This window comes from Zootoca vivipara, chromosome 11 (genome assembly GCF_963506605.1).
Source record: "Zootoca vivipara chromosome 11, rZooViv1.1, whole genome shotgun sequence".
NCBI lineage: Eukaryota > Metazoa > Chordata > Lepidosauria > Squamata > Lacertidae > Zootoca > Zootoca vivipara.
Window position 1 is genome coordinate 36593943 of NC_083286.1, and position 19867 is coordinate 36613809.

The window sequence follows — 19867 nt, forward strand, 5'->3', positions numbered from 1 at the left end:
GTCCTATATGCTGACTTTTCTTCTTCTTTTTTAACGTTTTCCAGTGTGCTTTTCTTTTGCTAGATAATTCTGCTTTAACTATTTGTGCTTAAAATTTGGGTCCTCTCTTTGAAAATGGCATACTGAAATAATGCTGATCATTGTTGTAGTTCTATCAGTCATAAAAAAATTGTTAATAACATAATTAGCGATTTTTTCTCCCTCGCTTGCATTATTTAGCAGTCCCTGCTGGATTTTGGGTCCTAATTTGACAAATGTGGATGCAGACCTTTGATGCAAGGAAAGAAAACCAGACTGAGTTTCTATTTTACTTGATACCAAATACATTTAAACTACAGTATTTATTTAAACACATGAGCACAGTTAGTTTCTTTCTTTAAGCACTTGTATATAAATACATAGAATATGGGTAGCTGCCAGGCCTTGTCTTTGTGATGACAGCTAGAAACACCAAATCATCAAGTAATATTTGTAGTTCTCAAAATGTGTAAAACAGCATTGGTACCTAGAATAGAATATTAGGATATTGCTTCATGGGCTAAACTGAATGTTCACAGGCAAACATTTTCCACTTAAAAATAGGGCTTTTTTTGGTAACCCAAAAAAATATTGAATAGATTTCTCCAAAGCTTACCTTATCAAGAAAGGTTCACAGCAGGTTTGGCTCCTCCTCCTCCTCTTCTTCTTAGGTTTGGTTCTGCGACAAAATTAGCAAGGGGAAATGAAAATAATTGTGTGGCAGTGTCACTGTTTTACTTGAGAGATTTTCTTTTTGCTGTAACTGGTACCAGAGCAGCAGCCTTTGGGGGCTGTGAAGAGCCCGTTCTGTGATGTCATTGCTGCCTGAAATTCAACTGCCAAGGGAACATCATGTGCATCAGGGCACCTGAATGTGTGCCAGGGAGACTTCCCTCTATACAAATCCTGTTGTTCCCATTTCTGCAGTCTGAAAAATTGCCAAAAAGTGAGGATGTATTTCATGGGGCAGGAGAAAAAAAGTGTCCTGGTTTTTTTCCAGCCCTTGTTTTATTCAAATAAGCTTTTCGGTGTGAAAATTAATTTCTGTGTAGCTGTCTTTAGTTTTATAAAGCAATAATTACACTTAGCATTTTTATAGCTCATACCAAGGGTTCAGTGTGATTGTGTACATTTCAGTCATTCCAAAAGGCTTGCAATATATGTCAATATTATTATCCTCATATTGGAGATAAAAGTCCCTTTGAATAAAGTTGGGAGAGTTAGATGATGCATATGAAGCTAAGGTTTATGTAGTAATACCGGTAGTATACTTTTTCATTTAAAATGCCTTTAAATACTTTTGTTTTGTTTTATTGATGGATTGATTTGAATTTATATTCCGCCCTATAACTGGAAGTCTCAGGGCGGTTCACAGAATAAAATCAAATTATAAAACCACAAAGAAATAATTAAAATAAAAACAAAAACCCAATAACCCCCCCAAAAACCCACATAAAGCTCAATACCTTCACAATACTTCTTGATAGGAGGCTTTGCAAACGTTTTGTGACAGAGTTACGATTTAATAGGTCATCTTGTAACTATTATATATTTCCTGTTCAGATGCAGAGTTTACAAGGTGGCACAGAAGCCATAGCCCATTTGGATCAACTTGAATCTGATTATTATGACCTGCAACTTCAGTTGTATGAAGTGCAGTTTGAAATTTTGAAGTGTGAAGAACTGCTGCTGACAGCACAACTTGAGAGCATCAAAAGACTTATTTCAGGTGACATACATTCATTTTACATGTATATCATTTATAACAAAATGCCATAGGCTGCTGTAGTACAAGTTGGTTATTGAGATTATCCTGTGGCTGCAAATTTCCTACTCCAGTTCTTATGCATATTTACTCAGAAGTGAATCTAACTGTATTTAATAGGGCTCACTTCTAGGTAAGTGTGCACAGAACTGTGGCCTTAACTGTTTGGCTTTTGATTTCTTTCTCCTTCTGAGGTATCAAAGATTGTCCCAGTTGGAGTAAAAATGTTGGTTAAGTTGAATTTATTATTGAGAGTGATGAGACATGTAACTTCTGTGTTGAATGGAATTTTCCACACTTGGAGTCTGCACCACAATCTTTATATCTGTTTGGGAGAAAATAACTCTGTAGCCTTGGTCTCCGTCAACTCTGATGTAATTTCCATTAGTTGCTCCTGTTTCCTGCTCTGGTCACATTATGGTTGGGATTTCATGTGGTATTAGATCAGTGTTGGTGTGTGACTATAACCCTCAAGCCCTTCTGGCTCTGTGACCCCTTCCAATATCATTAAACATCTTATTTCTACACAATACTGTTTATTACAGCTGAAGGTTGATCTAGATCAGGGATCAGCAAACTTTTTCAGCAGGGGGCCGGTCCACTGTTCCTCAGACCTTGTGGGGGGCCGGACTATATTTTGAAAAAAAATATGAACGAATTTCTATGCCCCACAAATAACCCAGAGATGCATTTTAAATAAAAGGACACATTCTACTCATGTAAAAACATGCTGATTCCCGGACCGTCCGCGGGCCGGATTTAGGTGATTGGGCCGCATCCGACCCCCGGGCCTTAGTTTGGGGACCCCTGTTCTAGATTTTATTGCATTGTGTGGTTTGTGTGTGTGCATGTTTAAAATTATTAAAATTGTTAGTATTTTCTAACAGAGAAAAGAGATGAAGTAGTGTATTATGATACCTATGAAAGTATGGAAGCCATGCTCGAAAAGGAAGATATGGCAGCATCTATACACTTGCAAAGAGAAGAGCTACAGAAATTGCAACAGAAAGTCCGCCAGCTAGAAGCAAGGCGTGGGCGCATTTCAGCCAAGAAAGCCTACCTCAGAAATAAAAAGGTAAAACACTAATTCATCATCAGCAAAGAGTTCTTTGCCTACTTAGCACAGGAACATAGGAGGCTACCTTATATTGTCAGACCATTGGTCATGTGCGCTTTCTTCTTAGTTGATCATTTCAGATGAGGTGTGGTAGAGGGTTAATGCAGCTAACAAGGAAATAGGTTCTTCTTCTTCTTCTTCTTCTTCTTCTTCTTCTTCTTCTTCTTCTTCTTCTTCTTCTTCTTCTTCTTCTTCTTCTTCTTTCACTCGTAGCCGAATAAGGTTGTCTTCCATAAACATGGTTTTAACAATGAGTCCCTAAGTGACTGTGGAGGCCAATTCTGGATCCACACCTCCTTCCACAGTGTGGACATTCGTTACCGGGTGGGAGTTGATCACGGTGTGGATTTGCCAAGCGTGCCTTCCTCCTTGCACGTTTCTCCCATGTGTCCTGAGTTCGAGTGTCTTCAAATGACACCTTTGGTAAAGGCTGTTCTCCAACTGGAGCGCTTGCAGGCCAGTGTTTCCCAGTTGTCAGTGTTTATACTACATTTTTAAAGATTTGCTTTGAGACAGTCTTTAAATCTCTTTTTTTTTGACCACCAGCATTACGCTTTCCATTTTTAAGTTCGGAATAGAGTAGTTGCTTTGGAAGACTTAGGTAAAGGACCCCTGGATGGTTAAGTCCTGTCAAAGGCAACTATGGGGTGCGGCGCTTATCTCAATTCAGGCCGAGGGAGCCGGTGTTTGTTCACAGACAGCTTTCTGGATCATTTGGCCAGCATGACTAAACTGCTTCTGATGCAACGAAAGAGAGTGCACAGAAACGTTGTTTGCCTTCCCACCGCAGCGGTACCTATTTATCTGCTTGCACTGGTGTACTTTCGAACTGCAGAAGTTTGGAGACAGAGCAATGGGAGCTCACCACCATCAAATGGATTCGAACAGCCAACCTTCTAATCAGCAAATCCAAGAAGCTCGGTGGTTTAGACCACAGCACCACCCGCGCCCCTGCATTTTTTTCAGGGAGGTTTAAACCTCTTAGCCCACCCCAGCCCTGTAATGACAGTAATTTTGTTTTGTTTTGCTAATAATGAAAAGTACATTGTACAAAGGGAAGGGTCTTGTCACTTCATCCTACTGGTGATGTGTGTGTTATATATTTTGGTGTTTTCCTTTGCTTTGTTGCATGTATGAAGTTAGCATAGAGTATCAAGAACAAACTAGGCTAAACTCCTTGCCCCTAATGTGGAGGAACCTATTTCTTTTTACATGCAGCAAAGTGTTGTGTTAAACAAACACACAGGGGGGGGGTAATAAAGATTTGGGGGCAGCAGAAGTTAAACGGATAAAACATGAAATTTAGAATAGGAGGAGGATGGGAAGAAAATACCTGGGAGTAGTAGAAGGGAAGGGAGGCCACTAGCAGCAGGATGTGGGTGTGAAAAATGGTATTTCCAAACATAGTATTACTGGGAAGCATATTGATTCACAAAATGCTACTTTCAAACATTAGAGCTGAAATTGTGGGGCTGTGGGTGGGAGTAGGGAAAGCCCTTGTGTGTGTGTTTGGATAATGTAATTCTTTTCATGGTACCTTTATAACAGCTACTAATGTGCAATGTTACCTTCCTGACAATGTTTTCATAGCAGGTTGATATGGGATCACTGTGCAAACAGTTTCCTATTATCCCAGTGCTACCACCTGCTGGCTAAGCACTGGTAGTCTTGGTTTATTGTACCAAGCAACTGTTGGTGTTAGGAAAGCTAGTTTTGAAATAAATTGGTAATAGGAGATAAATGCTGAAATTGCACACACAGTTTGACAGAATATTTTAATGCTGATAGAGGCTTTCCTGTAATAAACTAAATCAGCACAACAGGCAGTGTATATATAGTGTTCTGAAATAAATGCTATATTTGTCTTTGAATTCACAATAATGGATGTTGCAAACTTCTTATATGTACAATTAAGCAAACAGGCACACACACACTCTGGATTGTTTCTATAAACTCACTGACACCTTTAAGGTTGTCAAGCTGAGGCTACAGATTCCAGAAACACAGACCCACATTACAAAAAGATACATAAAACTGCACAAGTTTCCAAAGCCACACAATTGCCCATTTGCTCGTAGCTCTGACTTTGCTGTGTTGAAATCTCCTTTGCAACAAACTCACTGAAATGCATAAACTTGGATAAGGTTTCACACTCTTTTCCAGGGCATGATTAATTGTTATTATGTGTTCCCTTTACAAAATCCTTTACGAAGCCTATCTAGTGCCTTTCCTATCCTGACTGTGGCTTTCTTTTAGTCTAGATGTTGACTTTTGTGTCCATCTACAGTCACCCTTTCCAGTGACTGCTTTTCCAGGTTTTTAAAAAACATACAGAAAATACTTAAAGCATATTTTTAAAACAAAACTCACATTTGTTGCTGTGTTTAGACTCAGTTTTTTAGTCTTACTCATTTTATACTTTCTTAGCTTGATTACTGTCGATCATTTCAATTGATTGTTAATTATATCTTATACACTATCTTGTGTATTGACAGGAGATCTGCATTGCAAAACATCATGAAAAATTCTTGCAGCACTTTCAGAGTGAAGAGGAGTCACAGCATACTGCACAGTTTGTGAGTTTTATCTTGGTTAATATTAAAATAAGCCTCCAGCTCAAGGTTTTCCCCTAACTTAAGCAAATTTAAATCATCCCCCCCTTGCTTTTGAATGTTATTATATACTGAGCAATATACAATAGGACAGAAATAGGACATTGACACTACAATCCTATGCACATCTCCTCAGAAGTAGGTCACTTTGAATTCAGTGACACTTCGTCCAAGGTAAGTGGATAAAGAACTGTATCTTAAATGACCAAGAGCTGAGAAGAATATTATTTTATTGATTTCATTTTTCATGTTACTAACCACAATTCTGTTTTTTTAAAAAATGCTGTATTTTCTTACAAAGCTGCCCAATAACATTGTACTCTGGAAGCTCACATATGAAATCATTGTAATAAGATACAATTAAAATACTGCATCAGAAAAAATAACAGTTTGTAGCATAATTTATCATCATCATCTTATGCTCTACATTAGTTTATCTGCACTAACTATCTACAGATTCCTAGGCAGCATCACTAACATAGATTAGAATCCCAATTTCTTCTAAAAGCATGAAGGAGTCCAAATATGCAGGTTATGCCTCTTTCCAAATCATGATGCAGCTGAGGGACATTCACCTATAATTTTGGTATCTGGTGGTATCCTAGTTTGCATCTATGACTGGTCTGGTCCTGCTCTTGTTACAAAGCAATGAATGCTGTGTTTGATAATTTACTGCCATTGTTTTAAAAAATGGCTGCAACCCAACAGCTAGCTAGAAGCTAACTGACAGGTGTTATGAAGTATACAGTTTGTTTGTAAACTTGTAGATCTCACATGCAACCTTGACAAGCCATTTCTGATCTTTTGACATTGAGACCGGAGCATGTCCCAATGCCATACCTGGCAGTTTATGGAGTCAAAGAATACCACAGGGTATCATTCAAACAATTTATTACAATAAAAGGGAATCAGCATATTCATTAGAAAGGGGTTGATTGGAATCAATTAATACAGACTGGGGCCTAGGGCCAGACGGGGAAATAGTCAGGAGTAAGGAGCTTGGTATATTTGTTTTTGGAAGGCTTTGGGAAGGGGTTAGGGCAAGAATTGGAAGAAAGCAATTGGAAGACTTTGGGACATGGTTTGAAGTAAAAGTTCCATTTTTGTAAAGGAGCAGAACTACTAAGGAAGAATAAAAGGGCTTGGCAAAGAGCAGATCACCTCAAGAAGGCAGAAATGGGGATGGGGAGAAGGAGAAAGAAAGACAAAGCAGTAGGATGTCTGGAGACATGAAAAAGGGGAGGGGAGGGACAGAAGGAAGGAGGGGAAGAGGGAGAGGGGAAGAAGGTAGATGGCTGGACTCCTGTGGAGGGGGTGGGGAAGAACATGGTCAGCTGAGGTACTTGCCAGGAGAGGGAAGGGAGATTTAGTACCTGCCCTTATTTTGCAAAACTGGACTTTGATGGGTGGTTGGTGTGGAGATCTCTTCTGCACTGGAATGAGAAGAGGCAGTGGACAGAAGAGAAGAGAAAAGAAAAGAAAAGAAAGGAGAAAGCTGTCCACAAGAAGTGGTGTGTGGGAGTAGTGAAGTTTCTTCAGGGGGTTCCAAAGATTTATGTTTCCTAAGGCAGAAAGCAACTCTTTTTACACTTAAATTGAGCTCCTGGTGATTAAAATGAAAAACAAAGATTAACAATTCAATTTTTCTGTCTCATCAAAGATAGGATGCGTATGATGCCTGGATTAAGAGGTTTTGGTTTAAAACCTCTAACGAAAGGAAGAAAAAAGTTAACTTTAACTGGGACTAAGTGGTAGTGGGTGAAAGTTATTCCATCCCAATTAATCCCTCCTAGCCTGGTGTTTCTAACCCACAACTTTCATCTTTTTGTTTTCATTCTTAGAAGAGGGAGCAGTTGCAAGCTGAAGAAGAAAGAAAAAGCTCATGGGTTACTCAGGAACGACAGATAACACTGGACAGACTTCGAACATTTAAACAGGTAAATGGAAGAAAGTAGACATTCTACTGATGCTTCGTAAATTACACACACACACACACACAAAGGATTGCGCACCAATAATAGCATCCTTTGACACAAGTACTTGTTCCAGAGAGCATGCATTAGCTATGGCTTCGTGTTGTTTGTATATGTGATGGCAACCATATATCTTTGCTATATAATGTGTGAAACTAACCTTCTTAATTATTAAACTATATATTCATATTCACAAGAAAATAGAAAAGAACATTGGAATTATTCTTAGGAAAAAATTGCGCTCTACTTCTCTGCATATTAATTAATTCCCATGTTTATGTTTCTCGGCTTACAAGTTAACCTGACAATTTTGAAAGGGTTGAATCATAATTTTATGTGAGCAGTTGAGGTTAGCAGTAATAAGTCTCTTGGCCTGAAATCCTAACCCCACTCACCTGGGAGTAAGCCCCATTGAATTCAGCAGGACTTACTTCTGAGTTTACAGGGTTAAGATTGTGCTGTTAGTCACCATGCTTTTGATGCTTGCCTAATTTTTAACTCATTCCCCCCCCCCCCAGCGCTATCCTGGACAGGTAATACTCAAATCAACCAGACTTCGACTGGCCCATGCAAGAAGAAAAAGTACAGCCAGTTCAACTTCATGTGCTGATCACCGTTTGTCGCTGCCTGTAACTACACAGACTGATGTGGTGGGGCAAGAAAAAAGAATACAACCTTTACAAATTCAGGAGTCTAGAAATTTAGGACCACTTGAAGATACTTCACCTCCCTGTGACGTTACCTCTGAATTTTCTCAAATTCCTTCTCCTCCTGCTCTTATCAGTAATGAACTTCAGCCCAATATAGTTAAGGAGGCACCAATGCCTCCTCCTCTCCCACCACCGCCGCCACCACCTCTGCCCACCAAGGAAGAGTCTACGCAGTGCTCTGAGAAGAGCAGTAGCCCTGTGAAACAACACAGCATTGAGAAGCCAGCACTGCTGACCACCATAGCACCATCAGCTCATTTCTTTGATAGCAGCCAGTTGGTCAGTGCCAAGAAGAAACTAAAGAAAATGGGCGATATGGAAGGCTTGCAAAGGAGAAGAGGTAGCTCTTCATTTCTCTTGAATGTGATTCAGGGAAAAGAAAAAGCAGTTTTTCTTACCTTGATTGATAAAATTAAAGGGTCCCTACCCCCCAAGAGAGCTTGGCTTTGTGATTTTTGAGCATGATCTCCCCAAATCATGTTTGAAACTGGCATTTTTGTGATGTTTCCCAGGGGAGGGGGTGTTAGTGGCTTTGAGCAAAAAAAAAGTTTTTACACCTGAAGTAGATCTCTGGATTCCAGCTGGTGGAATTAATGAAAACTCTTGATAACTCTGTTGATGTTTTTATCCAGATTTTGATTTCTGTTTTGTAAACATCGAACAATGGGAAAGGTGGCGTTGGTATATTTTAATTAATAAATAGTGACATTTTCAATGTCTTGAGTACAGGGTGTCAGTCTGCAGCTCAGAGTACTTATTTCATACTAGTCCCAAAAGTGTTTTGTTTTGTTTTTTAAAAAAGAAACCCCAGAACTTATATTTTAAGAACAAGATTCTTAGCAGATCTGTGGTTTTTAAATGAAAAGAATAAACATGATACAATGGATCTTAAAAATTAAGGGCACAGTCCAACCCATTGCCTAGGTAGACATGCATGTGTGGGAAGGAAGACGAGGAGGTGTCCAGGTTTGGTTGTTGCCCCTGTACACAAGGGCAGTTGGGTATGTAGAGGGATTGGGTTGGCTCTCTTAAGGAATAGCAGCCTCCCTCGATACCAGCTGCATTGTCCTAACATAGGAAGTTGAGCTAGATACTTACCGGACAGCTTGTGAGAACCAAAGACAACAGTGGGGGCTCATCTCTTGATGCAGTAGCTTCATTTCACCTTTTGAACTACATAACCCTCCAATTGTTTTGATCTTCTTTCTTATGGTCTTGATTATTGTGATCTAAGAATAATGTAGTTTTTTTCAAGAATTGTAGAAACAATGCATTAGAAATATATAGCAGCTTTTTGGTTTTTTTTTAACCTTCCATGTAGGAAATTCTCATCAACTGGATGTTGTATTCAAATGTGCTTTGAGGGTTGGGGAACCCAATGGAGTGGAGGTGGAGCTGCAAGGAGGAGGAGAGGAAAAGATTTCAGACATTGTTGGCTTTTGTGAATGTCTTGTTGAAATTTCATAGCATAAAATATGAGAAGTTGCAATGCTTACTGAACTCTGATTTTCTGCAGTGAGTTCCCCAATGGATGAGGTGTTGGCTTCCTTGAAACGTGGTAGCTTCCACCTGAGGAAGGTTGAGCAGAGAAATATCCCGCCTTTCCCTGATGAAGATGACAGCAATAACATCTTGGCACAGATAAGAAAAGGTGTGAAACTGAAGAAAGTGCAAAAGGATCTTATGAGAGAATCATTCACAATTCTACCTGATGATGACCCTTTGACACGCAGCATCCATGAAGCACTACGGCGAATTAAGGAAGCATCACCAGAGTCTGAAGATGAAGAGGAGAACCTGCCTTGCACAGACTGGGAAAATTAAGGAGTAATGTTTCTTCTTTTGGTATATATCTGCTTTCCTCAAATAGTAGTAGCACCTATAATAGTAGATCCTTGTTAGGAATGTGCTTAAGTTCTCCTACATTTACACAAGAGAAGTGCATGTGTGGCTTAAGATCCGCAGCCACTGTATAAACTCAAAATAGGCAGATTAGTGGGTCTGTGTTTATTTCTGCTTTTAGACTAAAACACAAAATGGCTTTATTCAAAATAATTTTTTATCAATAAATCATTGCTATTTTTCAAGTTCAGGCAATTTTTTAAATTAGTATTTCATAGCAGATTAATTTATTTTTATTTATTAAATTTTTGTACCACCCTTCATCTGAGCATCACAGGGCGGTTTACAATACAAAAACACAAAAATACATATACCACAGTAACAAGCAAAAACAATACACCCCACAGTTTAGAAGGCCAAATATTGTTTAAGTAGCCAAAGGCCTGGGAGAAGAGGAATGTTTTAGCCTGGCACCTAAAGGTGAGCAATTCCACATGCAGGGAGCCATAGTAGAAAAGGCCTGATATCGTGTTGCCACCCTCCAGAACTTCCACAGAGGAGACAAGGATGTTAGTACATTTAGGAAATCTCAGAACCATATTCATTAAGGTAGTATTGATGCTGGGGGGGGTGGGAGGTGGGGAAGCATATGGGAAAAGAAAGTTGGAACTTCTCACAAGGTACTTCTCAGAAGGAAACTTGCTTTGTCAGAATGAATATAGTTTCCTTACTTCTGACTGACAGGTGGCTCTGCTGCTTCCATTTTTACCAAAGTGTGTCTTAGCTAGTACTCCTAGAGTTATATGACGTGGCCTCCTTTCTAGTCATTGATTTGGGAGGAGTTTTCCTAATTCAGAGACCTGTTGCCCATTTTTTCTGGGTTGTTGAGCTGGCTGGCTAGGGGTGTTATATTCCACTGTTACAATTGGAGAGGAGAGATGCACACTATATTCCTCCCTAACTCTTCTAAAACATCTAAATTACAATTTGATGATATGGAATTTTGGAATATATTGATGCTAGTGCTTATTTGAACAAAATTAAAGAAAAGCAAGATCTTTTCCCATTTACAGCATCTTTCTTAAATGGTGATATGTTTGCAGGATGCTGGAAACTTGGAAAGGCAATATTTGCAAGCAAACCTTGACTGTTTGAATCAACAGCATGAACAAAGTGGGAAAGATTGTGTTCATGAAGGGGGTTAAGATTTAGGGGGAAATTGTGTGAAAACCTTAATCTGATTTCTGGGTTGCAGGTGGAAACATATGTTGCATTAGTGGAATGTAAGATTTGTCTCATCACGGTTGTTATCAATTTGACGGAGGTGACCCTACTGAATTAATGTGTGAATTGGCATGCCAATAACTAATTGCAATATATTTAATCAAAATGAAGGTCACTTCCAAAGTCTGCAAGGCAAGTTTTCCCGTAAAGCGGGAATCAATTTAATATTGTAGCCCTTTCAAAGGATGAAATTACTAATTTACTCTGTAAATCAATCTGCAGTGGAAAAATCTCTATAAAAAGTAAAGCATACATAAACTAAAGCTACAAATGTTCCACTCATCCACAGATCTTTACGTACAGTAGTTAAACCAGGCATAGGCAAACTCGGCCTTCCAGATGTTTTGGGACTACAACTCCCATCATCCCTGAGCACTGGTCCTGTTAGCTAGGGATGATGGGAGTTGTAGTTCCAAAACATATGGAGAGCCAAGGTTGCCTATGGCTGCTCTAGCCCAGGTTAGGTGACTTAGACTGGCAGCAACTCTTCTCAGGTTCTCAGAAAGGAGATTCTCTGCCAGCCCTGGATTGAAAATGGAACTGTCGATAAGCAAAGCAGGTACTGCTGTGGTATCAGTGTTTTCATATGCACACCTGCAAAACAGTGTTGACATTGAGTTTTTACACTAGCACTCTTGTTGTGGGCAGAGGAGGAAAGGGTCCTCTTGATTCAGTATTCCAAGCAGGTGATGTGGGGAGGGAAAGACTAATCATATTAATGAGCTGTTGGGAGAGCTAAGCCTCTCCTTTTCTTCTACTAATTTTCCCCGTCATATCTTCAGCTAGAGCAGCCTGTCACAGAACGTGGCCTGCATACTCAGAGATGCCAAGGAGGAATAGGTGTTTGAAAAGCACATTTTGATGCGGCCTCTAAAGGACTAGAATTTGATTTAAAAAGCAACTTTACAGTTTGTCCTTCAGCTGTTTTTTGTTTGTTTAAACAGGTGGTGAGGATTCCACAGAATAATGATTTTCTTTTCACTTCTGAACATCCGTAGTCAACAGTTTGATCACCACCTTCTGTCTGGGAAAGGTGTCATCTGACAAACAATTTGATATGTGCAGAAGAGCTTAAAATGCATTTTTTTAAAATTATGGTAGACGATTCTGATGGGATCAATAACTACCTTATTAGATATGTATTTTGCAGAACACTGAGGAGAACGAACCATTCAAGATATTTCTGGTTCTTCGCTCACTTTTTACAGTCGTGTGAAACACTAAATCAGCACCTATTGCAGCAGAGCTTCTTCCCAACATAATTTACCAGGACAGGTATGCAATCTGACCTTTGGTTCACTGAAGACTTCACTGTTTAATCAACAAATTGTTACTTTCACATCAGCTTCTATTACAGCAACAGGAATTCTCCTAAAGATCTTTATCTCTCACTATATTTGTCATGTAAGAAGTGGATTTCAGAGATATAATGCATTTTAACTATTCATTGTACAAAATACAAGTTAGTTTGAAAATGGGAACAAATGGCTCTACAGAATAACAGGAAACCCCCTAAGAGTGGAATACATATACTTAAGAATGTATTGTTTACAGCCTAGTACATTTAAAATGGCATATAGCGGAACCCTTTAGAAGGCCATGTATACCGTGTACATCTTGTATTTTTAAATTAGAATTTCCCATGCGCGTATAAATAGAAACATTTTAATTGCAGGACTGAGTGTTAGATAATAAAGTTACATAAAATTTTATTTATAGAAGCAATATTTTATAATGAGAATACTTAAAATTATTTTTGTCTATTAGTTTGACTGTTCTTTGATTACTCTAAGGAACCTTTATTTAAAGTAAATTCAAAACTGAAATCCAATTTTACTGTTAAGTTGTGGAAGTTATATTTTTTCCAGTTTTCATTATTCCTATCATTGTTAAAATATTTGAATTATGTAACAGCCTGCTTATTTGAAAAAACACTTCATTTTTAACCCTGGTTGTATAATGGTCTAAAGGAGGCACAGCCTTTGGTACAGTGAATATCTAAAGCAACGTAATCCCAAACAGCATGACTAATAGCTGCAGGCAGCTCATTTTTTAATAACAGAGTACTATACTGATTAGTATTTCTGCACCAGGGCTAGTCTTACCCTTATTAAAATGCTCTCTAATGAAAATTTCTGCTTGTAGGAGAATCTTGTGCTTGACAAACTGTGATCCCTTATAATAGGAAAAATCCATTTTAAAATAATTTACTATATTCACTGCCCTGTTGTAAGTAGATGCATATTGGATGGAATGCATTTAGTAAGACCACTCACCTTTCATAGTAAGAGGTTAAATGTCTTGCTCTTTTTCCTTTTAAAAATACTTGGGAGTACCCTGAATACTTGACAATACATTTAACAGTCCAGCTCAACTCTTAGAAATATTTGGGTGTGCAAAAGTGACTACCTAGGCTAGTAATAATAATGAGAAATATTTTATCAGGATATCTGCCATTCTGTTGTTGTTGTTTTTTTTTAAAAAGCTTATTGCCTTATATGGTATGAAATGCTGTCCTTTCCCAAAGGTAACCTTGAGAATAGTGTAAGTTCAATTATTGTGAGAACGCCTTCTGTTGGGGAGAAAAAGAACTGTATTAGGAACTGAACATTAATTTTCTGAAAAACAAGACAACCCATTTCCTTTCCAAGTTACTGCATATTAACCAAAATCACATTATGCACTGTGTGGTTACAGTCACAGGTAATGCAAGATTTGGTGGTGGCAATAACTAAATAGCTGCAAAATGTAACTGTTGACCTTTAGCATAAACCATAATATATGTAGTTGGTGTGCCTTTGCCATTTAGTCACCTCCATTTAGTCACACTCCAAATTCCCACTGTATAATATATTGTGTTTGAAAGTTTAGTTGTAGCCCAAAACACTAACTTCTAAAAATTAGGATGACATGGATCATGTAAAGCTTTACACAATCAATTGCAGCAGGAGCTCTGAATGACAAAAATTGCTAGACAATTCACATAATCAAGGAGACATAACTTATTGAAAATTGAGAGTAACACTCCTTATGCTTAACACTCTTTTGCAACTGCAAATTTTAAATTCCTATGGAAAGTTTATAAAGCTCTCAATATGATTGTGAAATGTTCAGGCTATATATATGGAATCTTTCCTTTGAAAGCTCTAGTTGTTGTTTTTTTAAATAAACTGTTTCTGACAGTTTAATTAATGCAAAAAAACCACCTGGGTTTTGGCGCTATAAAAATGGCCTGTTTCAGAGGAACATATTTTATACATACTTGGCTGCTGTACTGTGGCTGATCTCCTATCCAGAGTTTTCCTTTAGACTTAGTTTCCCCCCATAATCTGTTAGGAAGAAGAGATTAACCTGGGTGCCAGTAGTGCAATTCCTTATAATTATATTCCCACATGTTTTGCTTTTGCTTTTAATTAATAGTGATTCCCAATTTTATTTCTTGAAGCCATTGCATACCAGCTGAGAACTCACAGTGCTCTAGTCTAGTACATTTATTGCAGCAGACTTAGCAAATGTATGAGCATTTAAGAAAAGTTATTGATGAATGCTGCTTGAACTGGCATTCATACCTAAATCTATGCAGCTGACATGCATGAAAAAATGCATTCTAGTATTTTGTATGCTGTAGGTCAGGCAAAGGCAACCTTGGCTCTCCAGATGTTTTGGAACTACAACTCCCATGATCCCTGACCACTGGCCCTGTTAGCTAGGGATCATGGGAGTTGTAGTTCCAAAACATCTGGAGAGCCAAGGTTGTCTATGCCAGCTGTAGACTGACTGCGGTACATGGTTGTACTGCAGCCGTTTTTCTCAATTTCTTGTCCACAATGCATTCTGTCAAGAAATGTTGTGATCTACCTGGATGCCCCTGAACTGGTGGAAGACTAGCTCAAGAAACTATAAATGCCAGGAGGTGATGAGTCGTGTGTTTGGCAGTTTGGCAGCAAGGGGGCCAAAGTGTTTTATTTCCACTAGAAAAACAAATTATGTTCAACAGCAACATTTATTAAAGTGGTTTCATCTTCTGCAGCATGATCCCATAAGTCTTTTAGTTGCTTGGTTTATTTGTATACTGACTATATTCTTTAGTATAGATAGTTTTGCTTCTTATTTCAACCATTTGTTTGTAAAGCTTTTCAGAGTAGAGCAGCTTACCAGTATATTATAAAATTGGTAACCACAAAAACAAATTAGCAGCACTAAATTATGTATTGCTGGTGCATTCCAAGTTTTTGCGTTTGAGTTGTTTTATGTAGACACTGTCTTCAGAGAATCAGGTGCATTTTTGTCACACAGTCTAGTGAAAAGGGGGGGAACTTTCACTGAAAGTCAATGTTCTCTTTTTATTTGCACTGACTTTAAAGAGTGAACTGTAAAACTATTTGGATTTATGAGCATTATTTTATTTTCGCTGTAATGCTTTTGTAATTTGGTTACCTGTGTTACTCATAACGAACCCAGAAGCATGAAACAAGATATATCTAGTGTTGGTGAACTGTTAACAAGCAAATAAGCTTATTGAAAAGGAGGTATAAGAGATGCTTGTTGCAAGAGATGTAAGCACCTTATTGAGAGGATGTGGAATTTTAAAATACTACTAGAGTCAATAGTCAATAGTTGTGTGCTATCAATATTGAGACTAATCTATTAGCAATCTATTCATGGAAGTAGATTGCAGCACCAACCACCATGAAAGGGGACATCCAGATTCAATATGGTGTCCTGCTCTTCTGACTGCTTCGATCATGCCTTAGGCAGGCTGATGCCCTGTGGTGAAGCAGCAGCCACATAGCCTTTTAGTAGAGAAAAGCACATTGTTTTGTTACTGTGTGTAATGGTTTGAAAAATAAAGCACTAGCGGTTTTATCCTATAATTAATTTTAAAGCTTCCAACAAAAAAATAATGTATATTAATTGCTACATGAAATCTCATGTAATTAAAATCAAATTTGGGCCATGGTGAATGGTCTATTTTGCAAAGTTGTTTTCTAATGTTTTGCACAACCTTTTCTGCTATTTAAGACAATTTCCTGGGAATTCCTAGCTTTGAACATAAAAATCAACAGCAAACAGATAAACATCATAAGAGCCTGCTGGATCAGGCCAGTGTCACATCTGTTCCAACATCCTGTTCTCACAGTGGCCAGCCAGGTGCCCATGAGAAGCATGGAAGCAGGACCTGAGCACAGCAGCAGTCTACCCACTACTGGACGTGGAACACGGTCAATGTGGCTAGTAGGCTGTTATACCTGGCCTTTATTGGTCAATGTACTTTCTAGACCTGGGCGTCAGAATTTTATTTATTCTGTTTTCTAGTATGGGTGTTCACACTATCTTTGATTGAGAGTCCAATTCAGAAAATACTTTCTTCGTCGCTTTATTCCCAGGAGGAGCTGAAGAGTGGGCTAAAGGTTAGAATGGTCCCTCCCCACCATTAATTGTAGGTAAAACAGAACCTCTGGTCAATCAGCTTGAACATGTGAGGTCAAAAAGAGGGGAGCAGGGGTGTTCATGGTGGGCTTACCCCCTCCAATATCTTCCACACCCAACCTTGCCATGTTGAGTGGGGAGCTTCTAAGACTGTTCAACATGCTGATAAGCATGCTCATGGCTGAGATTGGGCTCCTGGCTGGAGAGATTTTTGGGCACTTTGACACTTCCTTCAGGACTTGATGCTAAACATGCAAATGGCTGAAGTGGAAGCAGAACTAGTACATGTGTCCCTAGCCTCCTTACACATCTTTTGCCCTCATATGTTTGGGCTGAATATCTGAAAAGGGCTAACTGAGCCACAATCACTAGTGGCATCCATAAATAAATTCTAGCCAATGGGAGAAAGCCTTTCGTATGTTCCACCATAAAAACAATGTTTCGTTTTTAAAAAGCTGTCAGTAACAGCAAGGGACCAAGGGCTGGTTTGAATGTAACACTAAGCCATAGCTTAATGTTACAGAAATGAGCTGCACCCTTGGGCTTACACTCTTATATATTCACTGTCTAGTTCAAAACAAATCACTGTTCGTTGGTAGGTCTGAAGTAGTGATTAGTTTTAAAGTATGGTTTATTGAAACAAACCAGGATTAAACTCTTAATCAGGCTTGTTCACGTGACACTGGCTAAACTGTGGTTTAGTATTATATCTGAGCCAGGCACAAAGTGCCTCTTTCCAAATGTACCAGACATTATCTTGAATTTGGAAATGGCAGCAGTGGCATGGGTTGGAAGGGAACACCCTTCCCTGTTGGAAAAATGATTGCAAGCCCAGCTAAGACGTCACTGATCAACAACAATCTCCTACAATGAGGGGGCATGTCAACCTGACTTCACATTGGGTGTAATCCTGGAAGTCGTCTCATTCCCTGAACAGACCCAAGCTTGTATGATTTGGCATGTGGTGCTGTGGAGGGCACTTAGCTGGTATGAGCATATAATAGTTGGATGGGTTGCACATAGTAGAGTGGTGGCTAACCTGTGGCCCTCTAGGTGTTGCTGGATCACAACTCCCATCAACTCCAGTGAACATGGACAATTGTTAGGTATTACAGGAGTTGTAGTTAAACTGTTTTCTCCACTCCATTGTCCTATTCCCCACTACTCCTTTGGAATGTGAGTATATTACTTTCAGAGCTGATTCAGATATATAGACAGTTCTATGGCAGATTACAAGTGAGAATGTTCTCTGCAGATTGAAAGGTAGGAGATAGGGAGGCCCCTAGCCTAATGTGTTTGTTTTTTATATGTGGGAAGTTTTAAAAAAAATCTTACAGGAAGCACTCATCCTCATGTACTCAAAAATCATACAGTCTAGGAATGACTATCACATGCGGTGTCTACACACTTGATGTAGAACGTCAACCTCAACAAGGCAGGACATTAGAACCAGGACCAGATCTTGCATGGTTCTTTTTCAAAGGGGAAAGCATCCACAAGGTTCCCATATAGGAGTTGGACTGTGATGCATTTTTTGTAACCCTTTCCCTGCTGCTCTATTTTGCTGTTTTGAATTGCCCCCTGAAACTCTTATGTTTCCTCAGTGAAGTAAATGACAATTTCAAAGGGAGAGGAGATTTAAGTAGGGGAAATAATAATTTAGGAATGAGATAAAAACAAAGCAGCATTATGGCCCAAATTAATTCTCTCCCTCACTGATTGCTTTTAACCCCCCCCCCCTTTTCTGTGTGTGTGTGTGTTGTTGTTTTTTAAACAAACCTCAGGGGAGCATGTCATGGATCTCCCACTATCACATCTTTAGTCTTACATTCGTATGGCTACAGCCCACTTGTTGTTTGTCATTTTATGAGTTGCCAAGAGCAGAGCTATGTTAACATATTTGCTGAAATGTAGAAGGCTGTTGATTATGTTGCATGGATAAAGTTTGTTAAACATTAATGCAACGCCTCATTTTTGAACAGCTAAAAAAAATAAAAAGAAAACCAATTCACCATTCATTAACTTAGTGCAAAAAGAATGAAAATCGGTGTACTGTGCTGCACTTCTTTAAAACAATTGTATTTAATGGACATTTGTAAATGGACATTGCATTTCTGAAATGCTCCAGCAAACTTGCAATAACTTTATAATGCTCAGTGTTCCAAAGTATTAAGCACGAAGTATAAACGAAAAGAGCATTGTTAGCAATATTTTGAAAACTAAAAGTTTTAACTGTTTGCCCTTTTGCTTTTTTCCCTTTAAGTGCAGCCTTCCTGCAACTTTATTGTACTGCTTTGTACTTCATGTTTTTTTACTATCATGGCTTCGAAATTCAAACCTATACCCAAAGTCCTGAATGACTTGTCTTGTGTACATGCAATGTAACAACATACTTAAAAAATTTGGTGCTTAAAAGTTGTTCCTTTTTTTCTTTAATAAAGGATATTTATTTGAACACAGTTTCTTTCACATTCATTTAAGGGACTTGTGGAGCTCTGAAGCAGACATGCCAGTATAATATTGTGTGGTTATGTTAGGCATAAGCAATCCCTATCAACTTTCTGTACATTCTTATAGTGAAGTGTTAGAAGATGATTTTTTCATTGCAATCGAAGGATCACAGGTAGTTCTGACCCTGTCATTCCACCATGCAAGATTCCCTTAATGAGATGTACAACTTTGAAAACATAAAAATATTTCATTTTGGATAAATTAAAAATAGTGGGCAACCACTACAGATAGGAACCACACGAGTCCCATTCACACTGCCTGCAATGTTGATGGGGAGAGCAGCAAATGTGTTGCAGCTATTCCTGTGCCATCAAGGAAAAATGTGGCTATAGTGGAGTAGCAGGGGTTTTGTTTGTTTGTTGAGGACTCATCAGAGCACCACGGGTTCAGTCCTGGATAGTCCTCTTTGGAGGTAGCTGGCTGACCAGGGATGCTGCAACATTGTGTGTTATGGACCTCTTTGTTGGCAATAAGGTAAGTCTGAAGGTTGGGGAGGAGGTATGTCACTGGAACCCTCCTCTTCATTGCAGCGGCAGAAAGCTCTGCTGCTGTCACTCCACTGATGGTACTCTGGCCGGGGATGAAAAGGACCACCTTGGGGGAAG

General features: G+C 38.9%; 1 protein-coding gene across 2 annotated transcripts in view; it reads left to right on the top strand.

Annotated features, from left to right (window-relative positions):
• JMY (junction mediating and regulatory protein, p53 cofactor) overlaps window positions 1-19206 on the top strand; it is a 43584-nt gene extending 24378 nt beyond the window's left edge. Inside the window, exons 5-11 of one of the 2 annotated variants that reach the window (XM_060280248.1) lie at window positions 1582-1747; window positions 2671-2858; window positions 5396-5476; window positions 7354-7449; window positions 8004-8535; window positions 9712-10022; window positions 12266-19206. In XM_060280248.1, coding sequence (XP_060136231.1) covers window positions 1582-1747; window positions 2671-2858; window positions 5396-5476; window positions 7354-7449; window positions 8004-8535; window positions 9712-10019 — 1371 coding nt within the window. In that variant the 3' untranslated portion in view covers window positions 10020-10022; window positions 12266-19206. Of the gene's footprint in view, window positions 1-1581; window positions 1748-2670; window positions 2859-5395; window positions 5477-7353; window positions 7450-8003; window positions 8536-9711; window positions 10041-12265 lie in introns of both variants that reach the window. The other variant, XM_035099530.2, reaches the window with a different exon arrangement.
• The last annotated feature ends 661 nt before the right edge of the window (window positions 19207-19867 follow it).